At 37.8% G+C, this 18,956-nt stretch overlaps 1 protein-coding gene across 1 annotated transcript in view; it reads right to left on the bottom strand.

Moving 5' to 3' along the window:
- Nucleotides 1-18,956, bottom strand: part of LOC120519065 — a 125,056-nt gene that overhangs the window by 91,767 nt on the left and 14,333 nt on the right. Inside the window, exons 4-6 of the mRNA XM_039742152.1 lie at nt 13,642-13,920; nt 4,447-4,734; nt 2,923-3,198 (exon numbers count right to left, since the gene is read on the bottom strand). Of these exons, the coding sequence (XP_039598086.1) occupies nt 2,923-3,198; nt 4,447-4,734; nt 13,642-13,920 (843 nt within the window). The remainder of the gene's footprint in view (nt 1-2,922; nt 3,199-4,446; nt 4,735-13,641; nt 13,921-18,956) is intronic.

Genomic DNA, 18,956 nt, shown 5'->3' with positions numbered 1-18,956 from the left:
AGCTCCTGACCCATATCTTCATAATTTTATGCAATTCAACTCATAGAGCAGAAGTAAAAGATGACCTGATTTCCAAAAGGTATAAAGTTAAAGATGACACATTTCTTTAATGTTTTAACCAAGATTACTTTTTTTGTATCAGTTACAGTTTCAAAATAACAAAAAAGGGAAAATGCTCGAAGCAAAAGTTCTGGGCACCTGGCATGGTCAGTACTTAGTAATACTCCTTTTAGCAAATATTACAACTTGTAAATGCTGCTTGGAGCCACCTACGTGTTTTTCAGATCTTATTTGGAGGATTCATCGTTGCAAAAGGCCTCTAGTTCTGTGAGATTTATTTGTCCATCATGAATGCACTGCTCTTTTGAGGTTTGTTCACAGATGATGTTTAAGTCAAGGGACTGTTAGTGTCATTTTCAGAGTGCCAGGCTATTACTTTGAGGAGCCCATGGCTGCTTCTTTTTGGGGCAAGTTTTCAGGCGTCTGAGAAGTTATACAGCGAAATTTGCATCACATGGCTTTTCCTAATGATGACTGCGAACAACCCATAGCCCAAAGGAGCTAATTAAGGCTTAGGACCTTGATAACAGTTGTTTGAGACCTTAAATCCAGAAATTTTCACCAGTAGCACCTAAACTTTTGCATGCCACTGTATATACTATGTATACACACTGTATATGTTTAAGGCAAATGTGCAAGTAACACCTGTAAGATTAGATTCATATGAGCTTGAACTGATTCACTCTGCCACTGATGATTCTCTTGTTCATCAAAGTACAATACGGTAACAACACACTTATATTAGAAAGTATTCATTGTTTTGTGCAATTCATTATTAGAAATGTTTTAAAGAGTATTTGTATATATAATAATGACAGTTTATCTGATAGTTATTATAGTTTGATAGTTTATTTCCCTTTGTACATTCAAAAAATTAGTTACACAAAACCGAGCCTTATAAAAATATCATTCTAATTTCTAAAATTGCTTGCTTTCACCATTATTGGCAGTGTCACTCTAATTCCTACCACACCTTCAAAATCGTATTGGGTCTTCCATGGTTTATTAGCTGATTCTTCTAAGTGGTGATCAGTTGACAGCTTAGCACTAGTCATTTTGCAACTATCCATAACATATTGCTCAAACTGAGATGGCACAAAAACAAAAAAATATTGACCTGTATACAAGAGTACTATAATTGCTGTTATGAGCAGCCTTGTGCTAAAACATAGGGTTTGTTATGGACAATCCATTACTAGCACAGGAATAATTTAACATAAAACTTAAGTTGAAACTTAAAATTAGTTTAAAGTAATACCCCGGTAAAAAATGCCTGCCGCCTGTTCTTGTCACAATTGTTCTGATAAAGACAAATATGTGCCAAAAACTTTACTTTCTACAACTAGAGATTGCATTCAGATGAACAATCAATCCATCCACTGATACAAGCGACACCTGAACATGTGATTAAAAATTGGACATATGTAAATATGTCAGGGTGAGATAAAGGGGTGCAGGATCGATGGACATCCTATATCCAGAGTTGTTTCCAATCTAGTGCCAAGTGCTGCCAGGATAGGCTTCAGCCTCTTCGACTGTGAATTGAATTGAATAAGGAGCTTTGTATCAGATGTTGAAATTTTCTATTGCAACTTTACAGATTTGAGGCTCAAATTATCACAAGTAATTGCATTTAACTTACAGTACAGATGAGGACAATTTCAGATATTATGGGAAACCCAACATGGAAGGACATCATTGCTCTTTTACAGAATGAATGCAACACATAAACCAAGTTTTCCAAACCTGAAGGTGAGATGAGTGTGTTTTACTCCTTGAAGGTAGTAGTAAAAGACAGAATGAAAATAAAACTGAATGACATTATGAACAATGCTGCACATCCTCTCTCCGACATACTAACACCAACTGTTTTTTACCTTTAGCCAAGTCAGATGTTTTCTTTGGTTTTAGTTATACTGGTATATAGCTGAGAGGTGGGTTGGTTGTTTATGTGTTGGTGGTTTCATAACATAATATTTATTTATTTATTGAGCTTCTGTAAAAAGTCAAAAGACAAATAATTGATCTATCTATCTATCTATCTATCTATCTATCTATCTATCTATCTATCTATCTATCTATCTATCTATCTATCTTATAGTGCCTTTCCCATCTATCTCTATATGTTTCTATCTATGTATGACAAAGAACAGAACAGGATGGTACAACTAAGTTCTGCTGTCATTCTAATCAGATCAGGACAATGAAGAATAAACCTCTGACTAGTAAGAAGGAGAATCAGTGGAACCAGGGATCTTATAAAGTTAAGTCTGGGAATAATAACTTGACAGCGGCATTAACTTCAATTCAGTGCTGAGGGTAAACATTATAAATGACAACGCAAATGGAAGATAAATTATAAAAATAAAATGGTAGAATTTAGAGGTTACAATTTTAGAATGTGCAGTCAAAAACTCAATCAATGAGTTAGTGATAGTACCAAAGGTACACCATCTCTCAGAGTTTTACAGAACTTAATTGGTCAGTTTCAGCACAACAGGAACACAAGAGTCAATTACAGTGAATAATAAAATCATTACAGTCATAGCCAGTCTAAAAGTTGAAAAATAAAATACACATAGAAGGCATACTTTGAATATTAACACAGAGAAAGCCTTGCAGACTAAGTGAGGGAAAAGCTTTTACAAAAAAGGAGCTTTAAAACTCCACTGGCTGAGACGTCAGCAGAGGACCAAAGAGCCAGAGTTTGTTCATGAACATCCAGGAGCAGTTTGTGAAGAGAAATTCAATATGGTGAATCTGAATTTATAATAATATTATTAACAGAAGTAGTTTGTGTGCATCTGATTGTAACTGCTATGAATCAAAGAGCATAAAGCATGCTAGAGATAAGTCTCATACCTGATACTTGTAACTGAACAGGATCACTAGCTTTTGAGTAAAGCTTTTCTTTTCCAGCGCGACACCAATACTCCCCACTGTGCGATATATTCACAGAGCTGATGGTGAAGATGTGCTCCATTTGTGTTTTATAAGGGTTTCTATCCCCAGTCTTGTACAGCTCATATATCCAACCAACAGGATCTCCATCAACCCCACAGTGCAGGCTGACCTGTTCACTTTCATATACCTCTCCATGTGTATTTTTTGACTTTACTTCTAGTTTGGTTGTCCTCTCTAAAAGTGAAAGATGACAGGATGAGAAATCAATGGTAAGCATGGAAATAACATAAAAAACAAAAACTTCCTGTGGCTTCCTCTTACTCTTGTTACAGATGATAAGAGTCAGAATTACCGCAGTAAACTTTAAACAAACAATACGTCTCCTCATCTACTGAAGGTAAAAATAAAGACTTCATTCTGAATGGAAAAATGGACAAGAAGGATCAAGATTTGTAAGGTAAACTGAGATTTACTGAGACAAACAGTCCTGATTATGACTAAGAGGTCATCGGTTGTACGAGACACAACTATGAGTGCGATGTTCAGATTTAATATGAGGAATTTTGACATTCTGCAGCAGTAAATTACTCAGCCTTTGAACTAAAAGTTCATTTTTGTGGATGCCTAAATCCAATTTTTTCCATGTGACAGCCTAGGTAGGTGTAACTTACTGTGAAGATTATTTTATAGCATTCAGCTCAGAGAGAACACTTTGTTGTTGGAAAAAAAACAAACTTTGACATCCTAACTGATCAATGGTTTATTTATCGTGAGATTAAACTACCACATTACTGTTGTGTCCATCACCATTATGACTGTTGTGGTCACTTAGCTGTTCTGACACTTCAGTTTTGTTGGATCTGTGTGTCCAACCTTGAGAAACATTTTAAAAGAGAAAATGGACATGGAAGGCAGCATTAAGATAGTAGAGACAGTTTAAATTGAGACTGATGTGTCAGGCATGAAGAAATTTTTCATGTTTCCACTAAACTTCACAGAGACACAAAAACACAAGCAGCAAATCTAACATCTCAATTACAGAATTATGGTTGACCAAGCAAAACTGCACAAAAATTTCAAAAGCATCCAGCACTTCATAAACTGACAGATGAATAGAAGAAAAAGTGGAAATGAGCTTGTCATCAACAAGAGATTTACAAGAAATACAGTAATGTATTGGGCTTTCAGTGCTGGTCGTTGTTTATTGCTCTCTTATAACTCAGTGAGCTCAAAGGAAATTAAAGACGTGAATTGGATGAGTGCCATCTTACAACTGGACTATAATGTCAAAAGAAGTCGCTGATGTCTTGCTGAAAAAATGTCAGACTTTATATAAATTAATTAAAACATCTATCAATAAATTAATGATTTAAACTTCCCTTCTGTAAGACCTCTGAGTAGCCATGTGGTGATAAACATCCCCAAATATCCTGACTGTACTGGACAGTGACTGACCACTGCTCTCTGCAATAAGACACTTACCATAAATAGTCACTTTAATGTCATTGCTGTGCTTTGAGTAACGAGGAGAACCATCTCTTGTGGCATAACAGAAGTAACCTTTGATGCCAGGCTGAGTTACAGACTGAACTGTATAAGTCGGTCCAGTGAATCCTTCAATAAGAAACCTCTGGTATATGTTGCTCCCTTTGTACCATTGATATTTCCAGCCTGTATAGTAACCCTCAATGCTGCACTCCAGGGTCATTGTGTCTCCAATATACAGACGTTTCCACTTATTTTTTAAGTTCAGTGTTGCCTTTGGGATTTCTAGAAGAAATAACAAATCAGAATTACCAGCTAAAATCAAGATGAATAAGTTGAACACAAATGGCACCGTGACACTGTACTTTACTGCGGCATTTTGAAATATCCATCAATAATTATTAATTCTACACTGCACCTTTCCAAATGAGAAATATCAAAAAGTATTTTACAAAGCAACAAATGCTTCAACATGAATGATTAAGGCCTTGTTCACACGGGCGTTAAGTTTTTGAATAAACGAACTTGCTCTGAACGTCCTAGACGTTTATGTTGCATTTTGTGGTGGCGATCGATTGACTTCTACACCGGCGTTCGTTTGTCCCTGTCTAACGCCAGCCTGCAGCCCAAATTGTAGTTTGTGTGTTAACCTGTGGAGGCAGTGTCGGGAACTGGATATGAAAGCCCTTGTCGTTTTATTTGAGGTGCCTCCTTTCAATATGGACCATTTTGCTATGTTAGATATTAATCTTCTTGTTTCAAAAATACTCGTAATACGGCGACATAGGGAGAGAAAAAATCGCCGCCGCTACTGGGTTCATCCTCTGACTGCACAACGTCGGGTTAAAGGAAGTTTTTTTGTGCTTTATGAAGAAATGCGAAAATTTCCGTGCAAGTTTTTTAATTACTGTCGGATGTCGGTTTCCACTTTTGATTGTCTGCTGCAGCTGGTGCAATGCCACATTGCACGCCGATCAACCAATATGCGACTTGGTGTTAGCCCCAAAGAGAAACTACTTGTCACTTTTTTGAGGTAAGGAAACAGTAGTCGAGTGTGCGCTTACACCGGTGTTATGCACTGAAATGCCCCCCTACATAATCGTTATCAAATATTATATTAGAACATAAATTAATAGGTTCATGGTTTACAAAATACATGAGACAATAAAATAAAATAAGCAATATGAAAATATATATGTTGTATATGAAAACATAAAAATATCCGGTCCTCCAAAGCGTAAAATAAACGCGCAGAAAACGAACTAGAAGCGGTTTCTTTGCGTTCGTTGGGTTTTGAACGCCAAGAAAAAGCTGCATGCAACGTTTTTTTGATGCCGTATAAACGCGCTGCCGGACAAACGCACGTCACCAAAGCCCGTGTGAACACTCTCATTGACTCCAATGTGTAGAAAACACTCGGCGCTTGATCCGCGCTCACCTGACGCTACGAACGCAAAAAAAACGCTCGATTTTAACGCCCGTGTGAACAAGGCCTAAACATTTCAATAATGGGAGATCACATATCCACTTGATAGTAGTTAAAGAAAAAAACATCACTGGAGTCATCAGGAAAGAATAACAAAATAAAAATTAGGAGGTGGTGGCAAGTTTATTATCACTTTCACATTCATCACTAGGATATAATCATTTGTTTTCAAAATCATCACCTTGCACAAAGTTGGACAAGTGGTACAGTGGTTTGTGTTAGTGACCTACAGCTTCGGGGTCATGGCTGTGAACTCAGACACTGAGTGTGTGGTGTTTGCTTATTCTGCCTGTCTCTGTTTGTGTTTTCTTCTGCTGATCCTGTTTTTTCTATCACATTCCAAAGGCTCGTTTTTAAAGTAGGTGTTTATGTCAGTATGCATTGCAATTTAGTTTGAGTAAATTGCCATCCATCCATTCAGAAACACAAGGAAGACATTGGATCAGAGGGCTTAGAGAGTTGGGGCCCTCAAGTGCTATAGATAAGCAATGCTACGTATGTCAGGTATACAAGACGGAAACCAATTTAATGCACTGCCAGAGAGGCCCACCCATTATCCAAGGTGATTTAGGTGATACTGTTGTCTTTGGTGTCATATTCTGCACTCAAATCTAATACAAGAACAAATATATGTGGCCTGTGTCAGCATTAACTAGCAAGTCATTTACTGCTTTAAATTGTGCAGTTTCTGTACTATGATTTATTCAAAAACCTGACTGAAACTTATCAAAAGCAAAATTGGTATTCAAGTAATCATCCATCCATCCATTTTCTAACCCGCTGAATCCGAATACAGGGTCACAGGGGTCTTCTGGAGCCAATCCCAGCCAACACAGGGCAGGAACCAATCCTGGGCAGGGTGCCAACCCACTGCAGGACACACTCAAACACCAAGCACACACTAGGGCCAATTTAGAATCGCCAATCCACCTAACCTGCATGTCTTTGGATTGTGGGAGGAAACCCACGCAGACACGGGGAGAACATGCAAACTCCACGCAGGGAGGACCCGGGAAGCGAACCCAGGTCTCCTAACTGCGAGGCAGCAGCGCTACCACTGCGCCACCGTGCCGCCCTCAAGTAATCACCTAATTGCTAAAAAAAACACTTGTCTATAATTTTACCTAACAACAATGGTTAGAAATAGATCTAAAAGATTGAAGAGTCAAGATTATTTTTCTTGAACTGCGATTCAATTTTCCAGTCTTTAGAGAAACTGGAGATACCCCAGTATCTAATGAAGTGTTTACCTCTGTCAAATACAGTATCAATAAGCACATCAGAATTTGAAAAACTCTGTTGGGACTGGATTATCCCAAAAAAGGACCAAAAGGTTGATTTATGGATTTAAACTGGAATAATATGAATTTAGTGTGAATTTCTCATAAAGTCAAAATAGTAAAATGATATATGAAAATACAAAAACTGAAAGACACAGCAAAATATTCTGGAGCACAAAGGACTCTACAGAGTGTTTCCATCGTGACGACTCAAAAATTGAGAAACCATATTGAAGCATTTGTTGTGGATTTAGGAAATAGGTAATGGAAGTGCTGACACCGTTAGTTAAGATGCCAATCATTTATTTAAGCTTGCTTGATTCTCTAATTGTTTATGGTTGTGTTTTCTAATCTAATCTCTTCAATATAATTATTCCAGCTTAAAAAATAAAATCAGCACACATTTAATATTATACTGGCCTGTTCTGTCTACCTTGGTTAACATGACTATAGTGCTTGAACCTGTAACTCCTTTCATAATCATGCTGCATTAAAACATCTTTCTGATAACATCTATAAGAGTAAGCATCTGGTAAAATGTATTAGAATTTGTTACATTTTAATATTTTAAAGGTCATGATTATTCTTTAAATAAATGAATGTCGATGACGCATGGTGCTATATTACAATATTTTTCATTTACCATTTTTAGTTAACCCACTAATCCTGGGCTGGGTTATGTGGCAGCTAGATGCTATTCTTGTGGTGTTATATTTTACATAACCTATGCAGTGAGATTCAGGTGCTGGACAATGAAAGTGGCACCATGGTGGGCAGCACCTGAAGTCTGCCGATATTAATGGTGTTTGGAGCTTCAAGAGGAGTCCCCTACCTTTGATATCTTAAACTAATATACACACACTTTAACCTCCAAGTGGGAGCCCGGTGACCTGTTGTATAAAAGTAATGATAAACTGGAGGAGGAACAAGATGCTGACTAAGCAGAGTACTGCCAGTAATTTGCTTCCACTTTAAGCACAGCTTGAGGCCAAATAGAAGTATAATTGCACTGTGTTCACAAGATAATAAATCTGTAAAAAACAAATTACACTGCATATCAAAGCTGTACCTTACATTTTTTAAAAAGCCATTGCCATTGTGCTCCTCTATGCACTTCCTACATCAGCATGTATTTGAAAGCATAATAAGAAATGGAAACATATGTGCTAGATAGATAGATAGATAGATAGATAGATAGATAGATAGATAGATAGATAGATAGATAGATAGATAGATAGATAGATAGATACTTTATTAATCCCAAGGGGAAATTCACATAATCCAGCAGCAGTATACTGATACAAAGAAACAATATTAAATTAAATAGTAATAAAAATGCATGTAAAAGCAGACAATAACTTTATATAATGTTAGCATTTACTCCGCCGGATGGAATTGAAGAGTCGCATAGTGTGGGGGAGGAACGATCTCCTCAGTCTGTCAGGGGAGCAAGACAGTGACAAAAGTCTGTCACTGAAGCTGCTCCTCTGCCTGGAAATGACACTGTTAAGTGGATGCAGTGGATTCTTCATGATTGACAGGAGTTTACTTAATGCCCGTCACTCTGCCACAGATGTTAAACTGTCCAACTTTACTCCTACAATAGAGCCTGCCTTCGTAACAAGTTTGTCCAGGCGTGAGGCGTCTTTCATCTTTATGCTGCCTCCCCAGCACACCACCGCGTAGAAGAGGGCACTTGCAACAACCGTCTGGTAGAACATCTGCAGCATCTTATTGCAGATGTTGAAGGACACCAACCTTCTAAGAAAGTATAGTTGGCTCTGACCTTTCTTACACAGAGCATCAGTATTGGCAGTCCAGTCCAATTTGTCATCCAGCTGCACTCCCAGATATTTACAATTGATAGAGAAAATTCAAAAGTGAAATTACATCTGCTTAGTGAGATTAAAATTCCATTTTAATTTGTCCAACTAAAGGTGTTTATATATTTTTAAGTGGCACAATGAAGTAGCAATTGGCATTACCAGCCTACAGACCTGTTTAAGCATAACGAGGTGTTGTTATAACAGGACAGAGAACATAGGTTTGTAATCAGTGAATAAAGGCATGCAGCCAACTCCTGGTTACTCTAAAGTGACATGGTGTGAGTGTATGCTACTAGTAACAAAAGTGGTGCAGTACAATACCTGATGAAGTGAAGTTTTATATAAATGTACGATATTAAATTATGTTTTTGTTTGCTAATGTACTGTGATTAATGAAGGAGAAACTACGAAAAATAAATACTCAATAACATTGCTTAATAGCTTCAAGACACTAGGTCCAATCCTGAGCTCATCATTTTCTGAATTTGCATGATCTCCCTGTACCTTTGGATTTTTCTCTATGCATTCCCATTTACCCTTCACATTCCAAAGACATGCATGTTGAGTTCATCTGTGAGTGTACCCTATAAAGGCCTTGTGTCTGATGTTGCCAAGACTGGCTCTGGCCCTGTGAGGCAATGGATAAAAATATTACAGCACCTGAATAATAAGACATAAACCAAACTTGATTCAAAATTTCATAATTTATGCCTGACTGAACACCAACACTCATTAGTATAAGGTTTTCTCTTTGGCTTTTTCTTGAAGCAGGTATTATTACACAACCTGAGGTCATTTAGCCCATCATAGCTTGATAACACATTCTCATTGCATGCTTGAGATCCACAAAGGTTGTGAATTTTGTCATTTTTACTAATGAATGGCTGGAATGTTCGGCAACCCAATAGGGCAGTCTAGTCCAGATGCGACCTCCTTCCCTCTGTAAGGGATCTTCTGGACTCCTGGCCAGGTTGTTTGTCCATCCTGTGTGCCTCCTACAGCACAAATAGTCTTAAGCATTTCTACATTTTTTGCTTTTTCAGCTTACGTAAACATTACATAAAGAATAACTTGAGGAAGAATTAAATATTCCTAAATTGGTGCCCGGCATCTGAATGAAAAAAGTATCAGCCGGAGGGCAATGGATTAAGACAGAATGGGCAAAGTGTTTAAAAGTTGATAATGGATAAGGCATTGGAATGTTTGGAAATACAAATGTTTATGTGTGAAATGCTTAATCTGAGAGCGGCACGGTGGTGCTGCTGCCTCGCAGTTAGGAGACCCGGGTTCGCTTCCCGGGTCCTCCCTGCGTGGAGTTTGCATGTTCTCCCCGTATCTGTGTGGGTTTCCTCCCACAGTCCAAAGACATGCAGGTTAGGTGGATTGGCGATTCTAAATTGGCCCTAGTGTGTGTTTGTGTGTGTCCTGTGGTGGGTTGGCACCCTGCCCGGGATTGGTTCCTGCCTTGTGCCCTGTGTTGGCTGGGATTGTCTCCAGCAGACCCCTGTGTTTGGATTCAGCGGGTTGGAAAATGGATGGATGTTTAATCTGAATGTCTAAGTAGGATTTAGATATTGGTCAAATTGATCTTCATTTATATTCAAAAATGAAACATTTTGAAATGTACTTTATCCTGTTCAGAATCACAGAAAACCATAGTCTATCATTACAGCACTGAGCACAAACAGCAACTAGTTCATTTGCGAAGCCCGCTCACATTCAGACATATACACATGAACTTGATTTAGAGCCTCCAATTAACCTAACTTGTCTGTTTTTGGAGATGTGAGAGGAAAACAGCACAAGCTCAGCGAGAATGTGCAACATTCATATAAACAGCGACTGAGCACATAATTTAAATTTAGGATGCTAGATGTTTGAAGCAGCAAGGAAACCAAAGTGCAACCATTTTAGTCACTTCTTTCTAATAGCAGCTTTCAACATTACTGCAACTCTTCCATAACCATTCCTGAGGAAATAAATGTGAAAATCACTTCATCCTTACACTTTTAAAACATAATCCAAAGTAGTGTTGAGATGACAGAACCTGCCCTGAGAGCAATAGGTGGAACAAAGTCTGGACAAGATGAAAGTTAAAACCAAGGTAAATTTATACAAAGCCAATTAACAATCACCATTCACTTACAATTCTGTCTGTGGAATGTCAGAAAAAAATTTGATCCATGTACAAAACGCATGTGGAGCAAGAGACAACATTTATACTGAGAAACTAACAGTGATGGGAATTGAACCCATGTATGTGTTTATTAATCAATCAATACTTGTTTTATATGTAGCCATTAACAGCATAAGACAGTATTGTCACCTTACTGAGCTCAAATGCTTTGGGTGCCTTCTGGATAGAGACATGGAGACAGAAATAGAAGACAAGCAGTATTGGTCAATAACCAAGGGATCAAACTCTTCAATAACTCTGGAAGGTCTATACTGGTATAATGGATTGGAGACTATTTTTGATAGCTGGAGAAAGAGATGCAAGTTCTGTCCTGTCTGTAGAACATGTAGAACAGTAGGCTGGATGTTTGTCCTTGCACAGATATTTATGGGGACATGAGAGTCAACATATATTTTGTAAATTTGGGGATCACCTATGATCTCTGAGCACATCTCTCAAGTTTTCCTATCATTACATTGGTTTCCCGTGCCATTCAAAATTGACTAAAATACTGCTAATGGTTTACAAAGCCTTAAATTATCTCGCTCTGTCCTATATTTTGAAATGCCTGTCACCTTACTCTTCAAATCGTAACCTTAGATCTTTGAATGAGAGTCTGCTGATAAGTCCAAAGCTAAATGTAGATGAAGTGGTGAAGTGACTTTCTACTGTTATATACCTAAAATCTGGAATAGTTTACCAACAGAAATTTATCAGCCTATAATGGAGGAACATTTTAAAAAAATGCTAAAAATCCATTAAATTAACATGGCTTTCTCATAGCTACATTTTAGTGTATCCCTGTTAAACTATATATGCATTGAATTATTATTTTCATCAAGGCTTTGCAATCTGTTCTAATCCCTACTAGTCTCTGCTGTTCTTCTTCCAGATGTTCTGTGGTGGTGATGTGCGCCACCACCCCCTGATCAAGGCACCATGCAGTCCCTACATTGATGGATTGAAGGCCAGATGTCCACATGACCATCTTCATCAAATTCTTTCACGTGAACCCTGAAAATCAAGTGGAATGATTTTGATAAATTATGTTAGGTGGAATGGCCAGTAGGGGCCTAGTGGTCTCTTGGCCTTGGAACCCCTGCAGATTTTGTTTTTTTTTTTACCCCCAGTCTTTCTGGAGTTTTTTTTTTTTTTGTTTTTTCTGTCCTCTTGACAATCTGAACAAACTTTATTCTTTGTTACTTAGTATTGCCTAATGTTATTTTTGTATTTCATAAAAACATTTCTTTTTTCATCTTGTAAGCACTTTGACACCTTTTGTGTGATAATGTGCTATATAAATAAATATTGTTGATGTTGTATGATTTGCATGCCTTAACAGTGGAGTGATCATGAAACTCACCAACTGACTGCTACAGTAGCCATAATATCACTAACTAGGCCTCTGTCTGTCGGTTTCTGTATCTGTCTGTCGATATCTGTCTGTATTGATTCATTGGTCAGTCTAGTTTTCCATCCACAGCCACAGATTCTGGGTAGTGATTAAAAGAATGTCATTGTGTGTAAAGTTATATAAAATAAGGCTGTGGTGTTCTTTGGCTCCATTGCAATTATAGGGTGATAACTATTGCAATACATTAGGATTCTGCAGCATTTTTGAATCAAGATGAGAATGGTAAAGTAGTTTAGGCCAATAGCTAGGATATCTCTTGCGCATCCGTATATGGCCCACAAACAGAAGACCTAGGGCACAGTAGAGAGATTCTTTAAATTATGATTATAATATATGACTGTTACTGAGCATTGGGTAGTTGTAGTCTGTTTTTCAGTCACAACGCTTATGAGAATCAGGACTGAACATTTGGCCTTTCAACCAGTGGTGTCGTTTTCTTAGTGGTGCTTCTGAGGTTTTAACCTTTAAGCTCAGGATTACAGCCCCTAATCTTTGAGAAAACCCCTACCCCATTCTATGATCTGAAGCATCCAGCCCCTGACCCCTAATCTTCGAAAGCCCAGTCCCTCCCAACCTCCCGCACTTTTTTCTGATATGCATGGAAATCCCCGCAAGTAATCCCCCCACCTGCTATTCAGCTGGGCAAAACACCCCTCATGCTCTTTGACTGCACGAAAAACACAGGGGCGACCCTCACCACCCATCTTTTCATAATCATACAGAATGCAATGGCCCTAATAATTGATAAAGCTAGTGAATGCCTGCTTTCAACTATATCTTTTACAAGACAGACCATTAATAAAGTCTTATTATTGGTTATAGTAAACATTTCAGAGCTTCTTGTTGACATCACAGAGACTCTTTAGAGAAACAACAGGATATGTCATACGAATATTGAAGAGAAAGCATTGTGAAAAGTTAAATCATAATTATGTATGAGGCACCATTAAAGAAAAGTTAATGTCATCAATCATGAGACGTGAATCTGTGGAGGAGACTTATGCACTTACCATTCACAGTTACCTGCGTGATGTCACTTTTTTTCTTGTCAATCCTCTTCCCTTCTGCCTCCACCTCACACCAGTAACTCCCAGTATGGCTCTGTCGAGCTGTCTGTATTGTGAAATCATTCCGAGTTTGGTGACTCACAGATGTCTCTCCACTGTAGAATCTGTAAGTCAGTTGAGGACTTTGCACTCCACTTGTTGACTGACACCTCACAGTCACGGTGTCCCCTTCCCACACTGTATTACCGGGCAGGACTGTTAGGGTGGGCTTACTAAAGAGCTCTGTTGAGGAAAAAGGGCAGAAAAACAAAACACTGAAACTGTAACTAAGAAGTTCTGCATATTTAACTATAAAAACTGAGTTTTGGACAATTATATTGTGGTATTAAACAAATGACGTGCTATACATGTCTAAGCTCAATGCCACTAAAAACACAAGCTATATTAAAAGTGTTGAAAATGCAATAAATTATTACTGACAATTATTGGCTTCCTTACATTTAATGAAATGCACACTTGTGAGCATATAAAAATCCTTCGTTCAGCACATCAGCATTCTGTTCAGAAATAAAACAATATCAATTTTATTTTCAAATATTACGAGTTAAATTGATATGTTTGGTTAAGAGAACTGTTCAGTTCCTAGCTGATGTGTATTCTGTGTGTGACGTTTCCATGTTTCTCTTGTGTTTGCGTGGTCTTCCTTCATCTGTCAGTCAGTTACTGTCTTTCTGTAATGGACTGGCTACCCTTCCATGGCTGATTTTTCTCTCTTGTACTTTATGTGTTTACAAAGTATTTGATTCACTGCAGCTGTAGATTGGAGAAATGAAGAACAGAAAATAAATACATAAATATGTTCTTGCTTACTACGTAAAGTAAATCAAACGCTGGTCTATTAGGAAGTGTATGATGCCATGAAGATGATAGTAAATAAACTTGCTTTGCATATTGATGTTGAAAGAACAAAATTCAGAGTGCTGTACAGTGAATGTGCTAGAAGCAAATTTCAAGCAATAAGGAAACAGATAAAAACAATCCTGAATGTTCTTAGAAATACAAATACTGATGGTTTTAAAGTTAGAATCTAAATTGTAGCCCAGCACACATTTAGCAGTTTACATCTGGCATCAAACACTGTTGCTTCCTTTATGTCATTGAACATCCGGGTCATTCTTTAGTTTTTTTAATCAATATGCCTAATTTGTACTTTCATTGGTTTATTCATTTTCCAAAAAGCTGAACTCAGTAAAGGTTTATTGGTGTCCAGACTACACTACAATAGCAACAGACAAATCAGATGCAACTCTGTCACACGCTGCTTGGCTTCACTTGGGTTCCAATATGGGATCCTGAGTTGGTTTGTCATGTGGTGGGTGCGGCTTTTGACTTAAGTCTACCACTAGACACAACTACACTCATTCATTCTTCTCTTCATCTATCTTATTATTAAACCAAGTATAATTGGTACAGGGTCATGGGAGTCACAGATTTACTCCTGTAGCACACAGCATAAAGAAGAAACCAACTCTGAATGAGGTGCCAGTCCATCATGGCTGCATTTTTTCACACATGCACACTCAACTCTTCCTGTTACAATTTACTAACTCCACCTAATCCATTTTTAGGGTGACAGAGACCGTCACATCTTTTCCCACGAATACTAATCATGACTCAGGAACCTAACCAGGATGGGACAAACAGGAGCCATGAAACAGAAATGACTACATATAGCAATTATGAAAATTAAACTTTATGTCAAGGAAGTTTGCCCTTGAAATGTTATCCTAAAAATGGACATAGTTTGGTTTGGTGATCTTGGGTAAAAACAAAACTGTTTGAGATTCTCTTTTAATTTCTCCCTGTGGGCTCTTTTTACACTTGGGTCCCTGCACAACTGCCTTTAGCAGGTTCCTGTTCTGTTGTTGTCTGATAAACACCACACCTTGCATATTTATTGGACTGCATCCTTAAATCAATCCAAACCAGACCAAAGACAAGAACTAAAGACACACAAAAGTGAAGAACATTAGAATCCACAAACAGAAATTGTTCTTGGCATTCCACAGTCCCTCTAAAAGTAACTATAACAGCCCAATGGAGTCATTAAGCACCTCCACCAGTACACAGTCTTTAATCGTATCAGATTAGGACTAAAGTCGCAGTGGTTCAGCCCCTCCAAAAAAAAATTAATTGAGGGGGGCCTCCAAAACCCCCCCACCCTGTCTTGACCTTGTATACTACATTTCCCATCTCATCTTTTCCTTTAAGCAGACACCCAGCCCTTAATGTAACCAAAAGCTGTGAAAAAGGGTACAATTTTAAGCAGACAATCAAATGATTAAGGACATTAATAGCAGAATAAGTAGAATAAAGATCATGAAAAGAAAAAAGTAATTTGTGCATATATCCAAAATATGCAAACAAAAGTATTTACAAAAAAATAATAAGGCTGAAATATTAACACTTATAAATATCTATAAACTACCCGGTTCTATACCTTTGTTTGTGATCACATTTCCACTAAAGTTAACAAAACTAAACAAGACCAAAACACGATAATAGCTTTAAAAAAAGCATACATTTAAGACAATCCCACCCACCTAACCCCTGTCATGTGAGGATTTAATAAATATCAAATATAAATGGGAGTTAATGTGACTACCACAAGATAGCAGATAGCCGCCTGTGATCAAGGTGTGAAAAACAAAAGTAGGGAGATATAAAAACTAGTAGACAGAACTGTAAACATCACAGATCATCAGTCACCCATTCACCTTCTAGTTTACTAAATTACATCTGTTTCTCAATTTTGGGACCACATAACACATCAACCTGCAAGGTGGAAAGCCTGAGGATGATCAAATTGTAAAAAGAAGATTTCCAGAAAAGAAAGAGAGCTAGGGACTTTGCAACAAGAGAGTCTCTACACCAGCGCTGCCAACCGAGGAGTGCTGTTGCTTGATGTCTAATTCAGAGGACCTTCACTTAGCCTGGCTGTGAGTCTTCATAATGGAAACTGAGAAATTATGAGTGACATACAATTAGCTAAGCTCTCATTTATGCAAACGTGTTAAGTGAATGAAGTTAAAGTGCCTCACTGTTGAGTTACCAGCAAGAGAACAATTTCATGTGGTTCTTTGGCTAAACCTCATCTGTCTGGTTTTAAGTATTTAAGAGAAGGCGATATACAAGAAAATTCAAGAAAGTTTTTAAAAAATTAATTGATTTTGACCCAGTAAGCCTCCTGTCATTGCTTTAGTTTTTATGTTTAAAGAAGATGGTTATTTTAGATTAGGCTTTGTTTTAAAGAAATTGAGGAAACTTTTATTTCAAACAATTGCTCTTTTCATTGTTTCAGCACCTGGTGAATCCTGCATTGTTATTCTCTGCATATTCCTTTATATTTCTTTTAATCCTGTACCTATAGAAGATAGAATTTCAAAATACTGGTGCATTGTATATTGAAGCAGGTAATGCAAAATTTAGACACAGATTCTTCTTAACACTAATCAAATAAAGGGTGAACAAAATGATGCAGTAATACATTTATGATTCATCATTTTCTAGGTGATGTTTTACAGTGAATCAGAATTTAATGGCCTCTTCATAAGATTTTAGGAGACCCGGGTTCATTTCCCGGGTCCTCCCTGCATGGAGTTTGCATCTTCTCCCCGTGTCTGTGTGGGTTTCCTCCCACAGTCCAAAGACATGCAGGTTAGGTGCATTGGCGATCCTAAATTGTCCCTGGTGTGTGTGTGTGCCCTGCGGTGAGATGGCGCCCTGCCTCGGGTTTGTTTCCTGCCTTGCGCCATGTGTTGGCTGGGATTGGCTCTAGCAGACCCCCGTGACCCTGTAGTTAGGATATAGCGGGTTGGATAATGGATGGATAGATGGATGAAATTGTAGTACCTAGGGCTCTGCAGGTGGTCTATGATATTGTCCATTGCTGATTGGCTGGACACATCGTCCATGTAAATAAACATTGTTAATTGGCTCCAAACATTGGCATAAATTTTCTCAATGCACAAAATGACTGTCATCATATTTTTTTCCTTATCTCGCACACCTCAAAATAAAGCTGTTAGACACTCATATTTGCAGTAGGAGGCACATGAAATTCCTGTGCTATGCTAGTTTATCAAGAGTAACCTCTAGCTGAGGGAAGACAGCCTGGTCAGTGTTTCATGCTCAATATTACAATATTTTTCATTTACCATTTTTAGTTAACCCACTAATCCTGGGCTGGGTTATGTGGCAGCTAGATGCTATTCTTGTGGTGTTATATTTTACATAACCTATGCAGTGAGATTCAGGTGCTGGACAATGAAAGTGGCACCATGGTGGGCAGCACCTGAAGTCTGCCGATATTAATGGTGCTTGGAGCTTCAAGAGGAGTCCCCTACCTTTGATATCTTAAACTAATATACACACACTTTAACCTCCAAGTGGGAGCCCGGTGACCTGTTGTATAAAAGTAATGATAAACTGGAGGAGGAACAAGATGCTGACTAAGCAGAGTACTGCCAGTAATTTGCTTCCACTTTAAGCACAGCTTGAGGCCAAATAGAAGTATAATTGCACTGTGTTCACAAGATAATAAATCTGTAAAAAACAAATTACACTGCATATCAAAGCTGTACCTTACATTTTTTAAAAAGCCATTGCCATTGTGCTCCTCTATGCACTTCCTACATCAGCATGTATTTGAAAGCATAATAAGAAATGGAAACATATGTGCTAGATAGATAGATAGATAGATAGATAGATAGATAGATAGATAGATAGATAGATAGATAGATAGATAGATACTTTATTAATCCCAAGGGGAAATTCATAATATGCTATAGCGAAGCCACGATGAAACAACACATGCCGAGTCGCATTTTTTGCTCAGAAGATGGTAGAAAAAGAACAACTGAGGATGCTGTGTTTGAGTGAATAAATGTAATTAGTAACTTTTACTTTTCTATTGGTAGACATTTATTCAAATCTATTTTATGATGAGGTAGATATAATTTTACAGTTTCATGTTAATACGGCATCATGATTTGTAGCAATTTTAAATTAACTTGGAATGAATCACCTTTGAATCATCTAAATAACCTCACTGAATACCATTGCCATGTGCTGAGTTGCATCAGTCTGTGAGACAACAAAACAACTGTGCATTGAGCTAAATGCCTGCACATCAATTCCCCACCAAACCCCTCTTTCCCACCACCCATTGTAGACGCTTTCTACAGTACAAGGGCGGAAAAGGTCATTATTTGTAATCCACAAGCTTCTCTACACAAGTAATGATGGTAATATACACC

The sequence above is a fragment of the Polypterus senegalus genome, chromosome 18 (assembly GCF_016835505.1).
Source record: "Polypterus senegalus isolate Bchr_013 chromosome 18, ASM1683550v1, whole genome shotgun sequence".
NCBI lineage: Eukaryota > Metazoa > Chordata > Cladistia > Polypteriformes > Polypteridae > Polypterus > Polypterus senegalus.
This window is presented reverse-complemented; position numbering and strand designations above follow the sequence as displayed.